Source organism: Paroedura picta, chromosome 16 (assembly GCF_049243985.1).
Source record: "Paroedura picta isolate Pp20150507F chromosome 16, Ppicta_v3.0, whole genome shotgun sequence".
Lineage (NCBI taxonomy): Eukaryota > Metazoa > Chordata > Lepidosauria > Squamata > Gekkonidae > Paroedura > Paroedura picta.
Genome location: NC_135384.1, coordinates 17,881,355 through 17,903,702, shown reverse-complemented (window position 1 = coordinate 17,903,702; position 22,348 = coordinate 17,881,355). Strand labels below are relative to the sequence as shown.

Here is a 22,348-nt window from a genome sequence, read left to right as displayed (position 1 = left end):
TTCCCCACAGATTGTTTCCTCGGCCTCCACAGACCTTCAGGATTACACCTATTACTTTGTGCCAGCCCCCTGGCTCTCTGTTAAGCTCCTGCGGCTTCTGCAATGCTATCCTCCCCCAGGTAGGAAGCAGCCTGGAATTAGGGACCTTCTGCATGCCCAGCAGATGCTCTGCCAGTGCCCCTCACCTAAGGCTCCTTTGCCATGAGCTGAGTGTGAGAAGTTCTTAAACTCTGTCAGGGAATTCTGATTTCTTCACCTGGCTAGCCAAGGCTAGCCCCATCTCAGAACCTCAGAACCTAAGCGGGGTCAGCCTTAGATGGGAATCTTTGGTTAGTGCTTGGATGGGAGACCACTAAGAAAGTCTAAGGTTGCTATGCAGAGGCAAGCAATGGCAAACCACCTCTGATTGTCTCTTGCCTTGAAAACCCTACAGGTTCTCTGTAGGTTGACTGTGGCTTCATGGCAAAAAAGTATTCTTCTGCCTTTCCCTCACCCGGAGCCTTCCAGAAAGAGATCACTTCAGCGCTGTGAAAGAGAGCCCTTTTTAATATATATGAGAAAATAGTTGACCGGCAGATCTAGGTTTGTTATGCACAACTGTTGGCTAATCCAACTTGGATAGCCCAGGCAACCCTGACCCTGTCGGATCTCAGGAGCTAAGCAGGGGCAATGTTGACTGGTATTTGGAAGGGCCATGTCCAAGGAAGGCCAGGGTCGTGATGCAGGGGCAAGCAATGGCAAGCCACCTCCGAACATCACTTGCCTGGTATCCAGACAATCGGATCTCCTGGCTATATGACAACCATGCTGTGCAATAAATAAATAAAGGCTGGCTGGCTGGCTGCTCCATCACGGCTGCATCGCTCTCTGGATCAGGGGCGGCACTTCTGTAACTAACCTGCCCCATATAGGTTCATCTGAATGAAACAGTGTGAGGACCGATTACAGTGATAATCAAGGGGATGTAATGGTTTGAAAACTGTCAGTGTCATTTTATATTGTGGTATCACACGCTGGAATAACTCCTTCTAAAAGCCTCAGACAGTAGCTGGTGGTGGAGTAGCAGGGAAAGGAGGGCTGAAGCAGAAGGAAGGTCACCTTGGGGGATTCTCCAAACTGGTTACAGCATCAGGGGGATTCTGCAAGCCAGATTTGTGGGCATTTGTTGCTGCCATTTCCACTTTAACATATCTGAAGGACTGTTGCCCCTGCTCTGAACCTATGAGCCATCTTTGATGCTTCCACAGATTTAGAGCCCTTCCCTAAAACAATTCATTTGGCCAGCTGTCAGGCAGCTGTAGCTCCAGCCCTCCGGAATGCTGTCTTTGAGGATGAAGGAGGCATTTTTCTCACAGTGTAAATCTTCCAACAGGCAACTGTGCCACCATGAAGTGCTCCTTGAGCCAGGCACATTCTAGCCAGGGGGAAAAACAAGATAGCCTGTGGGCCCTGGCAATTGTTCACTGTAGAATGTGTTACAGTGGTGCATCGTTGGATGTTCTTCTTTGTGGAACTGGAGGACCGGCTCTGGCTTCAATTGTCTCGTTTACTGCTCAGCTGGCTCACCCATTAAGCTGGCTGGACAGAGAGGAATGTGGGGATATGAATGATTTCATAAACGAATACCATACCCTTCCCTTTGTTCTTTGCCCCCTCCCATCACTTTCCTTATAGAAGATGCAGCTGTGAAAGGCCGCCTGGTTGAGTGCTTGGAGACCATCCTCAACAAGGCCCAGGAGCCGCCCAAGTCCAAGAAGGTCCAGCATTCCAATGCCAAGAATGCCATCCTTTTTGAAGCCATTAGCCTCATCATCCACTATGACAGGTGAGCAGCTAACTTTGCCGCTGGAGCCCCTTTGGGGGAGGCCAAGCGGTGGAACAAAGGCTGTATAGGCCCTGCTAGCCATTCGAGTTAGCAAAGAAAGCCAGAACGAGAGCAGTCCCAGCAGTGCAACCAGGAGCCATCAAAACAACAGATGGCTTTACAAATGATGATAGAATGAGGGACATTGCAATCCATTTGGGCTCCCTGTGGTGTGACCAGCCTGGAGATTTACCCTTGCGTTTCTTTTGGGGGGGGTGGTTTGGCCTACAGTGAACCCAACCTGTTGGTCCGGGCATGCAACCAGCTAGGGCAATTCCTTCAGCACCGTGAGACCAACCTGCGGTACCTGGCGCTGGAGAGCATGTGCACGCTGGCCAGCTCCGAGTTCTCCCATGAAGCCGTCAAGACACACATTGAAACGGTCATCAACGCCCTCAAGGTCAGAGTCTGGGTGGGCGACTAAAGGGCAGAAACAGGCAACTGCATCCTTGGGGTAGGGGAAAATGTTGATATGAAATTCTACAGCCGGGGCTCTTGGTTATTGTAGTCCATAGACATCGGGAGAGCCACAGTTTGGCCACTCCTGCTCTTGGGATATACTGTGGGGGTGGGGCTAGCATGAGAGGAGCATATATATATATTTTAGGGGTTTTTATACCATCCCTGTCGGACTTTGTATTTTGGACACTTAAATACTTGCATCGTACCTTTCCTGTCACCTGCAGCTCCATAAAAGAAAAGTAAAAACCAGTGCAATGGCTATTGAAGCCAAGCTGCTTGAAAAATAAAAAGAAATCAACCACAACAGCCATCTCGCCAGTACCATTAAAACAAACCAAAGAAGTGCTTCTATGGCTGTGCTTCCTTTTGCAGTTTCTGCAGACAGACTTGACATAATTAGAAGTCAGGCTCTGCCTATAACTGTAGAGTCGCAGCTGTCAAGAGTAGTAGGCCTCCTTTAAGGTTCGTTGGGGAGTGTAGGGACTCTGGCTTGAACATGGCAGCTGGAGAACAACAGGCCTGATCGTGATGCTTTTCCTCCTCCCCTCCACTCATAGGGATAAGAGAGGCAAGTTGGTGTTGGTTTGCAGAAGGCAGCCTCTTTGCCACCGCGGACTTTGTCAGGGCTGGGTCGTAAGTAGCTCAGCTCTCATTATCGATTTCCCCCTTTTCCCAGACGGAGCGAGACGTGAGCGTACGCCAGCGGGCTGCTGACCTCCTCTATGCCATGTGTGACCGTACGAACGCCAAGCAGATCGTCTCAGAGATGCTTAGCTACTTGGAGACAGCTGATTACTCCATCCGTGAGGAGATTGTAAGTGCCTGAGGCTAGAAGAGGAAGGATGGGTGCTGTGCTGGTTTGTTAGAGTGGCAGTGGTGACAAGGGATGTAACATTTCCAGGCATTTTGAAGCTCATTCCATGTAGTGGGAGCCAGGACAGAGAACGACCTGGCTCTGGTTGAGGCCAGGTGTGCTTCCTTGGAGCCAGGGATCACCAGCCGGTTGGAGTTGGCTGAGCATAATGCTCTTTGAGTGGCATAGGCAGAGAGGCAATCCCTCAGGTATGCTGGGCCCAGACTGCGTATGACTTTGAAGGTGATTACCAAGACCTTAAGCTTGATCCGGGATTCAACTGGTGACCAATGCAGCTGTTGGAATATGGGCTGGATATGAGCTTTCTGTGGTGTTCCCATGAGAACCCTGGTTGCTGCATTCTGGATCAATTGTAGTTTCCAGATCAGGGTTAAAGGTAGGCCCACGTAGAGCGAGTTGCGGAAATCCAGTCTAGAGTTGACTGTCGCCTGGATCACTGTGGCTAGGTATTCCAGGGCCAAGTAGGGCGTTAATAGTTTGCCTTGACACGGGTGGGAGAACACCAGCTGTGCAACGTGATCTCTGCCTCCATAGAGATCTAGGATCATGCCCAGGTTCCTGGTAGAGTGAGCCACTAGCAGCTGTACCCCGCCCAGGTTGGGCAATCGTGCTTCCTTGCTTGGACTCTTCCTGCCTAGCCATAGGACCTCCATCTTTGAAGGGTTGATTTTCAGACGACTCTGCTTGAGCCATCACATCACTGCTTCCAGACATCTCACTAAAGATTCTGGGGTGAATCCAGGTGGCCATCAGGAGAAAAAGCTGGGTGTTATCTGCATATTGATGGCACCCAAGACTGAACCTCTGCACCAACTGGGCAAGAGAGCGCATAAAGATGTTGAATACGATTAGAAAAAGGACCACTTCCTGCAGAACTCCACAAATGAGTTGACAGCAGTTCAGTTGTCTCTCCAATTGCTACCTTCTGTCTGCAATCATTGGAGGAAGGAGATCAGCTATTGGAGGCCTGTCCCCCAATGCTGGTGTTGGCAGGGCAGCAAGCTAGGAGCTCATGGTTAACTATGTAAAATGCTGCTGTGAGAGATTTAGGGACTGAGTAGAGAGTGACATGTCCCAAGTATTTCAGTTAGTCTGAGAGAGATCCAGTGTGGGCAGTAGGAACTGGTGGCAAACAGTGTGGAAGGAGCTGGCAAAGAACTCTTCTTCCTCTTTCTCAGGTGCTGAAGGTGGCCATCCTGGCAGAGAAATATGCAGTGGACTACAGCTGGTATGTGGATACCATCCTCAACCTGATCCGCATTGCTGGGGACTATGTGAGTGAGGAAGTGTGGTACCGTGTCATCCAGATCGTCATCAACCGGGATGATGTGCAAGGCTATGCTGCCAAGACGGTTTTTGAGGTAGGTGGGATTGATTGGGGACATCTTCTTACCAACATGTATCAGTGGGAGAATCCTTTCCTTTCCTTTGTGGGACCATGGGACATGTGTCTGTCTGTTTGACAAAACTTATTTGAAGTAGCTTGAGAGGATTAACTGATTTCACAAGAAATGAATATATAAGCTTGCCTATCCCTGGCTAGTTGGGTATCCTGAAGAAGTCCCCAGAGTAACTAAACAGTTCTCCATGCCAGAGACCCAGGGAGAAAATTAAAAATACCAAGTCAACTGGGTCACTGTCAGACCAAGAGACCTCTGTTGGAAACCATAAGCCAATTAATTGTGTAGTAAGCTTAACATGGGAGCTTGTTCCTTGCCTACCTGTAATGCACATGACTCTTTCCCCTAGGCCCTACAGGCTCCTGCTTGTCATGAGAACATGGTGAAGGTTGGAGGTTACATCCTAGGGGAGTTTGGGAACCTCATCGCAGGCGATCCTCGCTCCAGGTAGGACATTGTGGGAGGAAGCAAAGGGGCTGAGTGGACGAGAGGAATTCATTGTCCCTTCTTACTTTGGCAGCTCAGGTCCATTTCAATACACCTTTTTTTTAATTTCCAAAGCTTCCCTGTTAGGCATGGTAGTAAGGGGGCCTTTCTCATTGTTGAATGCCCTGGCTGATCAAGAGGGTTATCCAAATTCCCAAGATGATGACACAGACTGTGCTTTAATAATATCATCCCAATTGAAACAATTGATAGCCAAAGCACACTTCTTACAGACTTCCAAATTTTTTTTGCATGTCAAGGACTAAATAACAGGCGAGAGAGAACTGCTGGGATTTAGAGTGGATTTAACTGGGCTATAGGTTCAGGTGGGCAGCTGTGTTGGTCTGAACCAGCAAAAAAAGGTCCATTGGCACCTTTAAGACCAGCAAAGCTTTCTTCAAGGTGGAAGCTACTGGGCTGTGTAGAGCAGTGGTCTGACTTGGTCTAAGGCAGCTACATTGTGCCAGCCTACTTGTGCTGCGGACCACTGGAGCACTGGAGCAATTCCTTACCTTTTAGAGAAGTGTAGTACCATTGGAGTGCTTACTAGGAACTTGTTTAGGACAGCACCGTGTGTGGAAAACTTTGTTTTTCTAATTGGGTCTTCTCCCCGTTTGCCATTGCATGTTAGGGTAGAGAGGGTGCCCTTTTCACTTCCCTGGCTAATACTGTGGGAAATCTGGCTTCCATTTCACATAGGAAAGTGGTACAGGTTTAAATCCTTTCCCTCACCCACATTTTTGAGGTCTTGGCTCCATTCAAAGGCACATGTGGCCCTTCTGAGAACACATTCCTACACAAAGAAAACTAACTTGATAGACGTTAGTCATTTCCATCTTTCTGCATGGAGGAATGGGTGGTTTTTCTTGTGTGGATTTAATTATTTTGGCACCCTCCTGCATTTGGAAATCACTTACCTCAAGTGCATGTTGGGAACTAGAGTTATTCTCTAGACACCCCCTTCTTTCCTTGACTTGGGGGAACAGGATGCCATTAGGATAGGGAACACCCTGTTTCACGTCCCCAGTGTCCTGTGACCAGGGACTAAGGGACAGTTTGCAAACCCCAATGAACCATTTGTTCTCTCTCACCCCACACTCCTCCTGCTTCTCCTCCAGCCCTCTGGTACAGTTCAATCTGCTGCATTCCAAGTTCCACCTGTGTAGCGTGTCCACACGGGCCCTGCTGCTCTCGACCTACATCAAGTTCATCAACTTGTTCCCTGAGACCAAGGGCACCATCCAAGAAGTGCTGCGCTCAGACAGCCAGATCCGCAATGCCGATGTGGAGCTGCAGCAGCGAGCTGTCGAATACCTCAAGCTCAGCTCGATCGCCAGCACGGATGTCTTGGTGAGGGTGGGGAAGAGGACAGGGGGCACGCATGATGGATGAGTTGGAACAGTCTCAGCTGGGCTGGCTTGCAGGGTTCTCCTGTTCCCTTCTTGTGCTGTTTCTTCATGACACTGCCAAAAGTGGACATTCAGAGATTTGAGAGGAAGAAATGGGGGAAAGGGGAGGGGAATCTCCAGATGCTTCAAGAGTCTCTGGGGATGGTATGCCATGAAGGGAGGGAGCCTGTGGTTGAGAGAGAGAGAGAGAGAAAGAGAGAGAGAGAGAGAGAGCTACCGCAGTCCATTCGTGCAGAGAAGTGAGGCTTCCTAGGAAGTAACATTGGTGTGGGGGGATGCTGTCAGGTGGAAAAAAGTTGAGCTCTATATGAAAATATCATGGTAGAGGGAAACCTGGGCATTTGCATCCACCACCCACCACGTCATGATCAAATTCTTGCAACTTTTTTAAACCTCTTCAAATAACCTGGAAAGGGCCTTCTCTTTCTGCACATTGAGATCTTTCCTGGGTACTTTTCTTCACGGGTCCCTGCTACAGGTGTGGGACTGGATGGGATGGGGCCTTCTCAGGAGAGGCACTGTGACAGCAGAACTCCCTCCTGAGGAAGTTGCTTTGCTTCTGGCACATGGGTGTCAAATAGAAGTGGTGGGTTGGTAAGATTTTTTGTGGGGGCGGCAGGATTGAGATTCAGATGGACTCTGTGGCTGCTGCTGTTCTTATTCTCCAGTTCTTATTACCTTAATGCTCATAACTTCTGGCATTTTGCCTTTGTGTTTATTAGGTTTTTGTTTGCTTTAATTGACATTAGCAGCCTTGAGAGATAGACAGTCAAAAGGCAAAATCTTATGTAATAATAATGATACTTGATCAAGGGCCTGTTTCTCCCCCTTTACTCCCCTGGTTGAAGTCTAGTGGCTTTGCTGGTTCTGGGAGAAATAAGAGTAAAGGCAGTTGCCTAGCAACCTTGAGAAGAAAAGTGGCTGGCTACAAGTGGCTTCATACAGGCCTGATATCATGAACAAGCAAGTTATTTACCTGGTGATTTCTTTGAGGCCTTTCACCACCAGGTGGGATACTGGCATGCTGCTTGAGGTGGAGCTCTGGGTGTGGCGTCCCAAGCTTCTTGTTCCCCATTCTCACCCTTTCTCCCGTAGGCCACAGTGCTGGAGGAGATGCCTCCGTTCCCTGAACGCGAATCGTCCATCCTGGCTAAGCTCAAGAAGAAGAAGGGCCCTGGAGCTGGGAGTGAGCTGGATGATGGCAAGAAGGACCCCAACTCTGAAATCAACGGGGGCATGGAGCCCTCGGCCAGCACAGCCGTGAGTGTGGGACACCAAAGGGAAGGGGCTGCGAGTTGAGGCCCTGGACGAGTGTACTGGCCAGGAAAGGAGGCTTTGTATGCAAGGCCAGGATTCTGTGGCCCTAGGGAAAGGCAGACGCGTGAGTTAAAGCTGGGAGAAGTGGGAAACTAAGTTTAATACTGCCTAGCCATCTGTGAAGGCAGATCTTGTGCTGTGTATAGTCAGAGGTTGAGATCTTGTTTGTGTGAGAGGCACGGTGGGATAGGGCCTTTTTAGTAACGGCACCATGATAGAACTCCCAAAGGTAGTTTGGCGATGTGCAAGTTGATGGTATGGGAGGGCTCATACAGTCGGTGATGGTTGACACACCTCTGCAGAAATGTCCATTAGCCCCAGCTTTGATTGTTAGCGGCAGAACCATAATTCTATCTGGTAGCCAGCACAAGATACCTTTTAGATGAGGCTTCCGCGGGTATGAAGACACCATTTCCATCTGCTTCCTTGCCCCCTTGACTAAAGATAGACAAAAAGCTATGAGGCACCAGGTAAGTTGAAAGACCTTTGCCCCCAAGCACCTTATTTCAGCAGTTATCCTCTCCCTCTTAGTTTTAAAGCAGGGCAATTTCTGTGGCTGTTAGATTTTATGTAGTAGAAGTCAGCATGTATTGTCCTGCAGCCCCCTGCCTCCCCCCCCCCCAATTCACCCAAAACTGCTGAGGTATAAATGGCATTTATGTAAATGTGTCCAACATACATAAGCATTCCAACTGCAGTATTTCGTTTTTTTCTGGACACGTTTTAGTGCAGGACTAGAGAGAAAGCATGCACCCACAGCGCAGGGCCTCGTGTCTGTTCCTCTGCCCCCAAGGTAGGTACCAAACTACTTTGGTTCACTGCTTGAGTTAGGCCTGCACACGTGGAAGGGACTTTATCAGGTTTTCTTACTCATTTTCTCTCTCCCTCTCTCTCCTGCTTCTTGGCAGTCTACGCCGTCCCCGTCTGCTGACTTGCTAGGCCTGCGAGCAGCTCCCGTTGCCGCCTCTGGTGCCCCTGCTGGTGCTGGCAACCTTCTGGTGGATGTTTTTTCTGACAGCCCTTCAGCTGCAACCGGCCTCGTGCCCAGTGCTGAAGAGAACTTCCTTAGGTGAGGCAGAGAAACTGGGTTCTGGTCATCACAGGGACCTTTCTCTCTCCATCTGCTGTCTTCTGGGGCCAGCACTGCAGTGGCAGTGGCAACTCATAGGGAATAGTAAAGAAATGGTCCTCCCCGTTGCTTACTGAGAGGGCTGTTATCTGCATCAGTTTGACTAAGGGACTGGGAACACTGTCTGCTTTGGGTGGTGTGTGGTGGGGGGGAGAATGCCATTTGTACAAACTCACAGTATGGGATGCAGGGCCTGTTCCTTGCAGGGGGGCAGCATTAATTCTGATCTATGGCTGGCTTGGAGGCCATTAGGTAACAGAAACATTTCCTAAAAATACCTTTGCATGTGAGAGATCAGCAGGCTAGAAGACTGCACATTTCCAGGAAGCTTGGTGTCTCTCTCTCTCTCTCTCTCTCTCTCTCTCTCTCTGTCTCTTGGGTGAGGGATGTGTGTCAGTCCTTCTGGCCTTGTCTTTGCCATCTTGTTTCTTTCCCCTCTGTGCATGGATATCTTTGTGTCCATTCCCCTCCCCCCAATCCAATGTTTGCTGCCTTTTGGGAATGGTTTTCTCTCTCTCTCTCTCTTTCTCTCTCTCTCTCTCTCCCTTGGATGAAGCAGTGACTTGGAGCCACCTCCTGAGAGTCCTGCGTCCCTTTTGGTGGATGCTGGCCTGCCTACAGAGTAAGGGGCTGAAAGTCTCTCTACTGATGCCACCTGATCCTCTCCTCCCCGCTAATTCCCCCTTTTCCATGCTTTGAGGGGGCCCAGATGAGCCCCACTTGTTGAGAAACTCCCACCCATAGAAAAGAGAGGGGGCATCTTATGGCTTTGCTGCATATGCAGTTCTGGAAATTTGATTTCAGCACTTGGAGAGGAGGTGATCATGAGATCAGTATTCTATGCAGTTGAGTGGGTTTCCAGAAGGGATGTGCTCAAGGGTGTAGTTTCCTGGGTACTGGGTAAGCAGGTGATGCGAGGCCTGTGGAATGGAAGTGAGTGGCTGAAATTGCTTGACATGGAATGAATGGACGCACCCCCCCCCCCAGTGGCATGGTACACATGAAGCTGCCTTCAGCTGATTCAGACCATTGGTCCATCAAAGTCCGTATGGTCAACTCAGATTAGCAGCAGTTTCCCAGGGTCTCAAGCAGAGGTCTTTCACATTGCCTGTTGTGTGGTCCTTTTAATTGGAGGTGCTGGGGATTGAACCTGAGACTTTTAGCATGCCGAGCAGATGCTCTGCCCGAGCCATGGCCCCTTGTGAGAAAGTTGTGAGGAGGACAGAGGCTTTCCCTCTTCTCGGGCATTCTCTGCCATGTCCTGCAACTCCACTTCTAGAGAAAAGTCTTAGAATGGCATACAGGCAGCAAAAGTCTTTGAGTAGACTTTTGTTGAAGCACTAACCTAATGTCAGTGTGTGTGTGCGTGTGCATGTATGTATGATCTGTATTGCACACTTGCAAGGATTTGAGAGTCCAGGGAGTTGGGTCATGGCTAGGATTTCAGGGTGCTCCAGGATGGTAAGTGGATTAAAGATGGTGGCTGTCAGGACCTTTTAGGCAGGCACAGATGTGGGTCCTGGGATACTCCTGGGGTTTTCTGGGCTTTGGACCACAAGATGGAAAGTGGAGTTGGGTTTCCTGATGATTAAAGGTAAAAGGCTCCAAGCTGCTCGCAGACAGGATTTCTTGGAGGGAATGTGTGTGTGCTAAAGCCATAAACCGTGTTTTGCTCTCAGCCATTCAGAAGCTCTGTAAGAAGGATGCTTGGATGTCTTTCCCTCCTGCTCCTCCCCAGCTACATTGCATGCTGTCTCTGTGTGTGTGTTATTCTCTACCTCTTTCTAATTACTAACACGGTGCTGCGTCCGGGTGACTCACCTTTTCTGCTCTTTCTCTCCTCCCCACCTTCCCTGGCCCAACTGCTGGCCCCTTCGCTTATTCCCCTTCACCTTCCCTCCCCCCTTCAGCTCAGGGGCTGCCGCTTCTGTCTCTGAGGACCCTGCTTTGCCTATTGCTGAGGCTGATGAACTGCTTAACAAGTAAGATCCTGGTGGGGGGCCGGGACTTCTAGATGTTGGGCGAGGGGGGGGGGGGTTGAGAGCCACTCCACCGAAGCCAAAAAGGGAGCCTTCCTCATCCGTCAGGCTGATCTCATTCGTCGGACTCACATCTCCCAGCACCGTCCTATTACATCCCATAATTCCACTGTGAGAGAGTGCTGCATGAGTAGCATTTGGGAAGGGAAGGATTTTGAATGGGCTGTAGTTGGTACATTTGACTTCGCATTGACAGGGCCTTAAGACAATGGGAGGGCAGGTTTAGGTGGCAGGGTGTATAAACAGATGATTCATGGTAGTGGAGGGCAGGGGAGGCTGTTGGCATAACAATCCAAAGTGCAGTGAGGCGTCAGAAAGCAGCTTTTCCTTGCTTCCAACCAACTCTTTGCGGCCTGTTGCAGGTTTGTGTGTAAGAATAACGGAGTGCTCTTTGAGAACCAGCTGCTGCAAATTGGGGTGAAATCTGAGTTCCGACAGAACTTAGGTGAGTGTTTCTTGAGATGATCGATTGTTTGTTTGTATGTTTGCGGTGACCTTTGGCTATACACAATATATTTGTCTGTATAGCTTTTACTCTGCTCTGGTTTGGCCTCACTGGGAGTACAGTGTTCAGTTTTGGGCACCCCAGTTGAAGAGAGATGTAGACAAACAGGAACGTGTCCAGAGGAGGGCAACAAAGATGGTGATCCTGGTGGGGGGGCCGGGACTTCTAGATGTTGGGCAGGGGGAGGTGGGTTGAGAGCTACTCCCAACGAAGCCAGAAAGGGGAGCCTTCCTCATCCATCAGGCTGATCTCATTTGTCGGACTCACATCTCCCAGCACCGTCCTATTACCAACAAAGATGGTGAGGAGTTTGGAGACCAAGACATAAGAAGAAAGGTTGGGGGAGCTTTGTCTGTTTAGCCTGGAGAGGAGACGACTGAAAGGGGATCTGATAACCATCTTCAAGTACTTAAAAGGCTGCCATATGGAGGATGGAGCAGAGTTGTTCTCTCTTGCCCCAGAGGGACGGACCAGAACGAATGGGATGAAATTAATTCAAAAGAAATTCCATCTAAACATCCGGAAGAAGTTCCTGACAGTCAGAGTGGTTTCTCAGTGGAATAGGCTTTCTCGGGAGGTGGTGGGTTCTCCATCTTTGGAAATTTTTAAACAGAGGCTTGGATAGCCATCTGACAGAGAGGCTGATTCTGTGAAGGTTCAAGGGGGTGGCAGGTGACAGCAGATGAGCGATAGGGTTGTGAGTGTCCTGCATAGTGCAGGGGGTTGGACTAGATGACCCATGAGGTCCCTTCCCAACTCTATGATTCTATGACTGACTGATTGACCGACTGAGGTGTTTCTGGGCTGGGTAGCTTTGATGCCATGGGCAGTTGGAGGGGCTGTGCTGGACACTGAGCAAGAGAACTTAGGGGGGCAGTAGGGGGCAGGGAAACCTCAGCAGGAATCTGGTCTTCACATCTCCATGTCTCCCGTTGTAGGGACACTTCTATGTTCCTGGAAGGAAGAAGGAACTAGAGTAGGCTATCATGGAGCCTGGGACTGGAAAAGATATTCGGTGGGGCTACTGTTAGAACTGATCCTGCAGGATTGAGTGGTTTGGATATCATGTGAAACCATGGCTTTAGCAAAACCATGGTTATTGTGATTGTCCAAACCTGTGCCACTAACTATGGTCAGAAGGGTACATCAAACCAGCATCTGAAATGATAGCCTGAAGTTGCCATGTCTCCCCCCTCCCACCAAATTAGCCTTAACTGTGATTTTAGGTAACATACAAACCTGGCCTTCCTGGCTTATGCCCTGGCCTCCACCTTCACATACCCCCAAAGCTACCTAAATGCTTAGCCTAGAACAAAGGCAGTGAAAATTGACTTGTTGAGGCAGTCTAGGACTTGAGGGAGCCAGTGGTTAAAATCTAACTCTAGTTTTATGTTCTTCCTCAACGGAGCTAGGGTGTCTAAAGATTGCTGTGCAGATGCCATGTTTCCTGATCTCTGGTGGAACAACCTTTTTTAAAGATTTGAGCTGTCAGTAGATCCTTCTGAGGGGTTTTGCCTCTCTATGGCCCCCCTTCCAGCTGGACTATCTAGATCAATGGTTCTCAACCTGGGGGTTGGGACCCCTTTGGGGGTCGAACAACCCTTTCACTGGGGTTGTGGCAGGGCAAGCAGCTTGGCCAGGATAGATCGAGATCATTCATCTGTCTGGAGCAGCTGAAAAGCGCGAGATCGGCATGGTGGGACAAGAGGCAGAGCTGAACTGAGAAACCCTGGGGGAAAACAATGTATATACAATCATGAACAATGGATCTTCATGCCATTGGTCAGTTTCGGTTTAATTTCTGTGAAAGAACACTTGCTTTATTTTATGGTTGGGGGTTACTGCAACGTGAAGAACTGTATTAAAGGGTCGTGGCATTAGGAAGGTTGAGAACCACTGATCTAAATCAACCTTTCTCAACTTTTTACCATTGAGAAGCCCCTGAAACTTTCTTCAGGCTTTGAGAAACCCCAGAAGTGGAGCCATCGTGCAGAATATGGTTGGGAAGCATGGCTGTGTACAGGCCCACCCAGGATCTCTTCCCTTCCCACCCCCTCCAGGCCCATCATTGGCCATTTTGCGAGGGTGGGTGGGTTGACATGACCATATATGGTCATATCAATATATATGGTCATAACAAATTTTAAAACTATATTAAAATTCATTCACCTCCCCCCCCCCCCATTCCAAAAGCCCTTCCAGAGCCATCAAGAAACCCCAGGGATTCACGAAACCCCAGTTGAGGAAACTTGTTCTAGATCAGTGGTCCCCAACCTTTTTATCACCGGGGACCGGTCAACACTTGACAATTTTACTGAGGCCCCGGGGGGGGGGGGGAGTCTTTTGCTGAGGGACGTTGCCGCTGCCTGAGCCCCTGCACCGCTTGCTTTCCCGCTGGTGCCCCTGACTTCCTGCCTGCTGGGGAGTGCTGCCAGCAGCAGCTGCGCAGTGCCACGCCGAGGGGGAGCCCCAGCCATGGCGGCCGCTGGAGAGCACCCAAGGTGAGCCAGCGGCAGAGTGGCGACGCAGCAGCTGGGGAGGAGGACGAGGAGGAGGAGCCGCAGCCCAGTACCGACTGATCCACGGACCGGTACTGGTCTCTAGACCGGGGATTGGGGACCACTGTTCTAGATGATGGATTTGGCCTCTCCGGTATGGTTGGCCATGAGGAAGTGCTGAAATATGACTGGGTTTTCATGCCATGGTGGGGCTAGAGCAGGCTTTCTCAACCAGGGTTTTGTGAAGCCCTGGGGTTTCTTGACTGCCCTGGAAGGGTTTACTGAATGGGTAGGAGTTATTTTTGAGATATTTTAAATAATTGTTTCACATTTATTGGGTGATATGACTATATATGGTCAGGTCAAGTCACCTACCCCCTCTCAAGATGGCTAATGGAGGGGGTGGGGAGCTGTGCTTCCCAACCGTATTCTGCATGAACACACAAATTCTGGGGTTTCTTGAAGCCTGAATAACGTTTCAGGGGGTTCTCAATGGTAAAAAGGTTGAGAAAGGCTGAGCTGAAGGGATGGTAGCCAGCTCTGGGTTGGGAAACAGTAGAATGCTATAGAGTCTACCCTCCAAAGCAGCCATTTTCTCCAGGGGAGCTGGTCTCTGCTGTCTGAAGATGAGCTATAAAGCTGGGGGATGTCCAGATCCCACCTGAGGACTGGGATTCCTAGCTGGAGGGCTTTATGACACAGTAATGGTGCTGAAGCAAGCTGGGACTGGGTTTGTACTGTACCTGGATGGGAGATCAGAGCACCTTATACATGCCACCTTGTACCCCATGATGGAAAAAATGCTGGATTTCAGTGCAATAAAGGAAGAAAGAGGTTTCCTGTTTTGTTTGAAAATGAGAGTTGAGTAAATTCATCACAGCTGTTATGAGGCTCTTTTCTGAAACCTCATCTGTGGGTCACTAAATTCAAGAAAGGGCTTTCCCTCTGTTGGATGTCTTTTTGGTCCTAAAGCAGCTGTGCTGCAAAATGTAAAGATATTAGTGGGCTTGTTTCTTATTGATCTTACATTTTTAAAACCGGGTAAGCCTCTTCCCCCATTTTATCCCTACAACAACCCTTTAAGGTAGACAAGGTCAGGAGGGAGAGATGGATTGAGGGTTTCCCAGTGAGCTTTGATGCTGAACGAGGGCTTAGTGGACTGTTGTGGTGATGAGATGTTAGAAGAGCTGGTGTTGAGCAAGCATGGTGAGCTCTACACTATTAACAGTGTCTGCTTCTCCCCCAGGCCGAATGTATCTCTTCTACGGGAACAAAACATCCGTTCAGTTCCAGAGCTTCACCCCTCTGGTCAGCTACCCAGGAGACCTGCAAAGTCATATCCTTTGTGTGACTGTGCACAGTGGTGCCTCAGGATGGGTTTGTGGCATTGAGGGGAGGTGTTGCCTTTATTTATAGGACAGTGCCCTGTTCTTTGAGAGCCAGCCTGGTGGAGTGGTTAAAGAGCTGCGGCCTCTAATGTGGAGAACCAGATTTCGATTCCCCACTCCTCCACATGCAGCCAATGAGGTGACCTTGAGCCAGTCACAGTCTTCTTAAAGCTTTCTCACAGAGCAGTTCTCTTAGAGTTCTGTCAGCTCCCCCTGCCTCACAGGGTGACTGTGGCGGGGAGAAGAAGAAGGGGAAAGTGTTTGTAAGCCGCTTTAGGACTCGTTTAGGTACTGAAAAGTGAGTATATGAAAAAGCTCTTCTTTAACTGCTGATTCACAGCTCAACATCCAGACGAAAGCAGTGGAGCCTCTGGTGGAAGGGGGCGCTCAAGTTCAACAGGTCTTGAACATCGAGTGCTTGAGTGACTTCACAGAGGCCCCCCTCATCAACATAAAATTTCGGTACTGCTCTCCAGCCCCTGTAGGAGGGGAAGGAAGAAAGGGGGTTCGCAGGGTAGTCAGGTCTGGCGGTCCATGTCTATGTGGGCTGAGGGCACCTGTGCAGCAGAGGGGGTTGACAGTGAGACAGACTCCAGCAATGGTGGGAAAGCTGCAGGACTTAATTGTCTAGCTAAACAAAATGGAGGAGATCAGGGGGCTGGTTCCAGTATTTATTTATTAGATCTGCTGATTGATTGATTGGATTTGTTACCCAAGCAAACTGGCTGATGGCAGGTTACAGAATAAAACCCCCACAATAAAGCCCCCAACTTAAAACAATTAATTTACAAACATTAATTTAGATCCTAAAAACAAACCCTGACAGTGAAGAAAATGCACGCCCTCCTCCGGCTTAACAGGCCTCCAGCATCTGGCACTATGGGGCATTGATGTAAGTGGGAGGAGGCCAATGTTCCAGCTGTTTCCAAGGAGGGGCCACGATCTTCCTTGCCCTGGCCTTAATCAAATACCTGGTGGAAGAGCTCCATCCTGCATAGTGCAGGGGGTTGGACTAGATGACCCAGAAGGTCCCTTGCAACTCTATTATTCTACTATTCTATTATTCCATGAGTCTATGATCTAGCAGGCCCTGCAGAACTGGGACAGCTGTCAGGGCCCTCAGCTCTTCCAGGAGCTCATTCTGCCAGGTTGGGGCCAGGACCGAAAAAGCCCTGGCCCTGGTTGAGGCCAGGCATGTCTCTCTTGGGCCAGGGACCACCAACAAATTCGCACCTGTAGTGCGTAGGGCCCTGTGGGGGTATAAGGAGATAAGAAGTCCCTCAGACATGTGGGGCTCGGGCTGCGGATGGCCTTAAAGGTCAATACCAGAACCTTGAACTTAATTTGGGCCACAACTGGCAACCAATGCAGCTGCCTCAGCACCGGCTGGATATGGAACCTCCAAGATGTTTCCATGAGGCAGCTGCATTCTGTATGTGCTGCAATTTCTGGATCAAAGACAAAGGTTGTCCAGTTCTCATTTTCTTTTCTGCGAGCTTCAATTCTCTTTCATCAGTAACAGGGATACGGAGGAGGATACCCCCTCCCCAATCCAGTGATACTCGTCATGAAATGAGGGGATGGTATTGCAGGGGGGGAATGAACGGTTCCTTCTCTACATTTTAAAGCCTCCCTTCCCCCCCCCCCCCCCAATTTTCACTAGGTACGGTGGAACACTGCAGAATCTCACGCTCAAGTTGCCTATCACCGTCAACAAGTTTTTCCAGGCAACAGAAATGCAATCACAGGATTTTTTCCAGCGCTGGAAACAACTCAGTCTGTAAGTAGGCGTGTGGGGATGGAGGGGAGAGTTGACTTCAGACTGCATTTAAAAATGGGGACTTGTAAAGGGAAGTGGGGGAGGAATGCATGTGAGACCCTCCTTACAGAAGGGAAACTGTCTTCAGCCAGGCCTTTTTGGCCCTGGCCCCGGCCTGGTGGAATGCTCTGCCCCTGAGATCAGTCCCCTGTAGGACCTTAGCCAGTCCTGCAAGACAGAGCGATTCTACTAGACTTATGGCTGAGGCCAGGAATTCCACTCTACAACATCTCATGAGCTGGCCTCCCTTGAAAACATCCCTTGAAGAGCAGCTATTGGAACAACACCGCCAAAATAAGAATGCCCTCTTTAACTTTTAATACTTAATTAGTGGGCAGATGGATTAGACTTTGAATTGTTTTTAAGTAAAATGTTATTTTTTAAGTATTGTATTTTATACACTGACTAGAAAGAAAGCCCATTTTACCCATGGATAAAATGGGCACTAGGACGGGCCGGGTGAAGGCAGCGCCCCCCCCCCCACGGCTCTCTGGAGCCTTCTCCCGGCTGCTGGAGCGGCCTCACCATGTCTGTGACGCGGCGAGGCTGCTCCAGCGGCCGGGAGAAGGCAGCGCGCCCCCCCAGAGGACTCACCGCATCGGCTGGCAGTCCAGTCTATATGGTGATTCCCTGGCCTGAAGCAGCTTCGCGCGGCTCCCCATTGGCTGCTTGGCCCGGGATGGACACTCGGAAGGGGCCAATCAGGAGCTGCTTTGCAGCTCCTGATTGGCCCCTCCAAGTTTTTATCCCAGACAGGGCCCGCCCTAACTCCTCCCAGACAGCCCTTACTCCATTATTAAGTCCGCGGCGCGCTGCACCGTGGGTGGTTTAAAGATGGTACCTACCCTGAGCCTAATGGGAAGGGCAGGATAGAAAAATAAAGGTTTGTTTGTTTGGTGTTTCTCCCACCTTTCGTAGTGGTCAAGCGTGACAGTTTGATTCCCCGCTCCTCCACATGCAGCCAGCTGAGTGACCTTGGGCTGTTCACAGTCCTGTTAGAGCTGTTCTCACAGAGCAGTTCTTTCAGAGCTTTCTCAGCCCCACTTACCTCACAGAGTGTCTGTTGTGGGGAGAGGAGGGGAAAGTGATTGTAAACCACTTTGAGACTCCTCCTGGTAGAGAAAACCGGGAATAAAAACCTTCTTCTTATAAATTGCCACGTTAATCCAATTCCTGAGTGTAAAATAACCCCTTTCCGCAAAAATTATACTCAAAGTGTATTACTGTTTGTGAGTGTAATTTGAATGTGAATGTAAGATGACCCTCCCTTTTTTTCCTTGATGCCACATCTGAGTGTGTGTGGGGGAGAAACTAGTTTTCCTTTTGAGTAAATAGAGATTTTGGTTGTCTTGTTGGAATGGATAGACATATTTAACAAAGGCACAAGGATTTTAATCCCTGTAATTTCAAATGGATGAAATTGGGCTGCCGCTTTGAAGAATTTGGGACTTCTGAGCAGACCTGCTTAGAATTTCGCCCATTGACTGCTGGATGCAAGAGGCAAGATGTACTGACCACCCTCACACATTGTTCCGATGGAGAGGGGCTTGCAGCCATTTTTCAGTCCAACTGGTGCTAAAGAATCAAAATGACTCAGTGGAGAAAGCAGCTATTTGAGTTGCTCATAGTGCATTTTACATTTGCTGCATTAACTTCTGTCACGTATGTATGAGCGTGTGTGTGTGTAAAGTTCCATCAGGTTGCAGCAGATATGTCAACCCTATAGGGTTTTCAAGGCAAGAGATCAACAGATGTGGGTTTTGCCATTGCCTGCCTCTCCTTCCTTTGTGGCCTCCTGTCCAAATACTACCAAATACTACCCTGTTTAGCTTCCAAGATCTGAGAAGATTGGGCTAGCCTGGGTTGAGGTTCAGAAAACACAGCCCAGGGTTCACACAAAGAGCAACATGGGCGCAGAATCACGAGTTCCTTGTCTCCCTCCCCTTGCAGGCCACAGCAGGAAGCCCAGAAGATCTTCAAGGCAAACCATGCCATGGATTCAGAGGTGACCAAAGCCAAGGTGAGCAGCTTCTACCGCTTTCTTGCCCCTCTCCTTCCAAAACTGACATCTCTGCAGGAAATCATTTCATGTTTTAATTTAATCAGGGCACTGCCTGAGCAACAAATTTCAAATGATTCAAATTTGACCTAGGGTCACATCATGGGGTCAAGGAGCAGACAGTAAGGGACGATTTTGTGGGGGAATTCTGGAAGCACCTGCTCTGCCCCCCAAAAACTAAAAAGTTTTCCTTCTGGTTTGTAGTCCATGCTTAATAGTTTTTTATTCTACAGGTGACATTCACGTCAGTCTAAAAAGACCTACAATCAACTAAAGCTAGGATTTAGAAAAGTATCCTTTTAGTGGCCTCCTAAACAGCCACTAAAAGCCTTTTGCATGTTAAACTGTGCATTACCCCTCCTGTTAAGAAACCACCTCCTCCTTTCGCAGTCCTAAGGAAGGGGGCCATCCCATGAGGTTTTGGCAATACGTTAAAATGTTTTAAATCAACCTGTTAATCACTTGCACAGCAAATTGATCTTAAGTTTCTTAACTCTGTTGGCAACTTACCAAAGGCACTGAGTTGGGATCATGCTCCTTTGCCCACATTTCCATGTGATTGGTTCCTGAGAACACCATTCATATTTATCTCCTGCCTCCATGGTCTGCTTCGAAGGACTATATGCATGCAGAAGACAGGATGATTGGGAAGAGGGATTACGAAGCCAAGGGGATAGAAAGGGCTGTGTATTGTGTAAATGATGATGAAGAAGTGGTTCTTATATGCCACTTTTCTCTACCCAAAGGAATCTCAAAGTGGCTTACAATCACCTTCCCTTTCCTCTCCCCACAACAGACACCCTGTGAGGGAGGTGAGGCTGAGAGAGCCCTGATATCACTGCTTGGTCAGAACAGCTTTATCAGTGCTGTGGCGAGCCCAAGGCCACCCAGGAGTTTAAGCAGGGCAGTCATATGGGGGAGTGCAGAATCAAACCCGGCATGCCAGATTAGAAGTCTGCACTCCTAACCACTATACCAAGATGGCTCTCAGTTTGCATAATTTGACCATTCAGCTGATTTTTTAATTTAATTAATTAATTTATTTATTTTGCAAGAAGAGTGTTAGTAAAGAGTGAGAGAAGATAGTCTGAGTGTTGAGCCAAACTATTGAGCAGAGGGGCAGAGGGAAAAGAGAAACAGAAATGACCACTAGCCATTTCATACAGTGGTCAGAATATCAGACTAGGACTGAGGATGTATTGGGTTCAAATCCTGCCCCAAGCTCTACTAAACAGATACACACTGTTAATTCCCTGCTGAACAGTTTCTGAGGCTTAGAGGCCTAGTTTGGATAAGAACTGTGGTGTGTGGGGAGGGAGGTGTAACCCTACCCCCATGCCAGTTTTCTGAGTTGAATGGCCCCCAGGAGCATTTTTTGGTGTGTTGGAGAAACCTGTGGCTACTGATGAGCTATGCATCAGATTCCCCAACAAGGCAAATATCAGCTCCCAGGGGGCATTTCAGGTTGGGAAAATAGGTGGGAGTTAGGCTCAAGTTCCCCTTTCTGCAGTCCTGGTCCAGATCAGGCCCCCAGACTCATGAGAAGCCAAGCTTCAAGGCAGGAACTCCCAGCGTACGTCTGCAGGGCAGACCTGAATGGGCCAGCCTCTGTCACAGAACCTGCCTTTCCTCATAGGGCTCTTGTGAGCATGAAATGGAGAGGAGAACCGTGTCCCTCCCCCTCCCAAGCAAAGAGGGTGAGAACCGTGTCCCTCCCCCTCCCAAGCAACAATGGTTGCAATCAAGAGGATTAGCCATGTTGCATCTTTCTCCTCCCTCTGCCTGAGATAATTATGTCCTGGTAGTATCACTGATTTGGCCATTGTCTAATGTTAGAATATTCACATCCCTTGGACTGTTCTGGTCTGCACATGTAGGGGAATGAAACGGTAGGTTTCTCAAGTTGGTACACAGGGCATGTACTGCTTTGAGTGTGGGGGGCAATCACATTTTAAAATATAATTAATTTGCAGGAATATTATTTACAGGTAGCAAGTTCGATTAGAAACATTTCTCTTTGATGTGTTCATTTTTCTTTAATTGCAGGGAGGATTTAGTTTAAACCTGGGGGACATTTGTTACCCAAATCACTTGAGTACGTGCACCCCTGCAGCTAGCAAAAGCGTCTTTCTGCTATCAAAGAGGAAATGTGTATTAATTACCAAGATTGTAAATGGGGGGGGGGGGACATAAAAGTGTGCTTCCTGAAGACAGCTAGGCCACTCTGGAGAAGCACAGGAAACTAGGATGGAAAAAGTAAACCAGACTGGGACCCAAAATCTGCTAAAAATTGGATGGCTGAGGGATTTTTGAAAATACATTTTTGCTAAAATTGGGATGGGGAAAAGGAATGTGGGAGTGCCGAAAAGTCTGCCTCTCCAGAAATGAGCTAATTTGAAAAGGGGTTTTTTTGTTTGCTGTTGTGGAGGGTTGTTTTTTCTTTTTACATTATAGGGGATCACATAAAGGGGAAATGCTCCTTTAGGGAGATGGAGCATTTAGATAGGCAAGAATCAACAGCAGATAATTAAAGGATGGAGTGGGGAGAAATCGTCCAGCAATTAAGTCAGTTGTGCATTGTCTTGGTTATTTGGGTCATTATTAAGTCCAGATTATCAGGGAGAGAACCCCTTTGGCTGTCTCCCACCAGAGATGGCTTTTGCATCATTAATAGAGGATTCTTTGAATGGAGCACTCTTTTTACGTCCTCAGCATGACTCACATGAATCTGTGGAGAAAGGTTCTCAGAGCGAGGAGAACTGATAGTCATGCTCCCCTCTCTATATGACTCAGCCACAGTTCCAGATCTTTTCTTTGTTGGGTCCTTCCTCTTACTGACTGACTTCCTGAGCAAAGTGGGCCAAGTTGGCAGTGGGAAACTCCTCGGCCTCTTGCTACCCTGCTCACTCCCTGCCTTCTCTTCCCCTGCAGCTTCTGGGTTTTGGCAGTGCCCTTTTGGAGAAGGTGGATCCAAACCCCGATAACTATGTAGGCGCTGGGATCATCCAGACGAAGGCGCTGCAGGTTGGATGCTTGCTGCGTCTGGAGCCCAACGCCCAGGCGCAGGTGAGGCAGCAGCGGTTGCCAAGGCCACTGGCA

General features: G+C 49.0%; 1 protein-coding gene across 7 annotated transcripts in view; it reads left to right on the top strand.

Moving 5' to 3' along the window:
* Positions 1-22,348, top strand: part of AP2A1 (adaptor related protein complex 2 subunit alpha 1) — a 37,525-nt gene that overhangs the window by 13,082 nt on the left and 2,095 nt on the right. The window contains exons 7-23 of one of the 7 annotated variants that reach the window (XM_077313768.1): positions 11-119; positions 1,678-1,825; positions 2,096-2,264; positions 3,003-3,140; positions 4,379-4,561; positions 4,950-5,047; positions 6,205-6,436; positions 7,591-7,755; positions 8,540-8,605; positions 8,721-8,881; positions 10,852-10,923; positions 11,343-11,425; positions 15,230-15,320; positions 15,711-15,833; positions 17,035-17,151; positions 19,141-19,210; positions 22,181-22,315. In XM_077313768.1, the coding sequence (XP_077169883.1) occupies positions 11-119; positions 1,678-1,825; positions 2,096-2,264; positions 3,003-3,140; positions 4,379-4,561; positions 4,950-5,047; positions 6,205-6,436; positions 7,591-7,755; positions 8,540-8,605; positions 8,721-8,881; positions 10,852-10,923; positions 11,343-11,425; positions 15,230-15,320; positions 15,711-15,833; positions 17,035-17,151; positions 19,141-19,210; positions 22,181-22,315 (2,160 nt within the window). Of the gene's footprint in view, positions 1-10; positions 120-1,674; positions 1,826-2,095; positions 2,265-3,002; positions 3,141-4,378; positions 4,562-4,949; positions 5,048-6,204; positions 6,437-7,590; positions 7,756-8,539; positions 8,606-8,720; positions 8,882-10,851; positions 10,924-11,342; positions 11,426-15,229; positions 15,321-15,710; positions 15,834-17,034; positions 17,152-19,140; positions 19,211-22,180; positions 22,316-22,348 lie in introns of all 7 variants that reach the window. The other 6 variants (XM_077313767.1, XM_077313771.1, XM_077313770.1 and 3 more) reach the window with 6 other exon arrangements.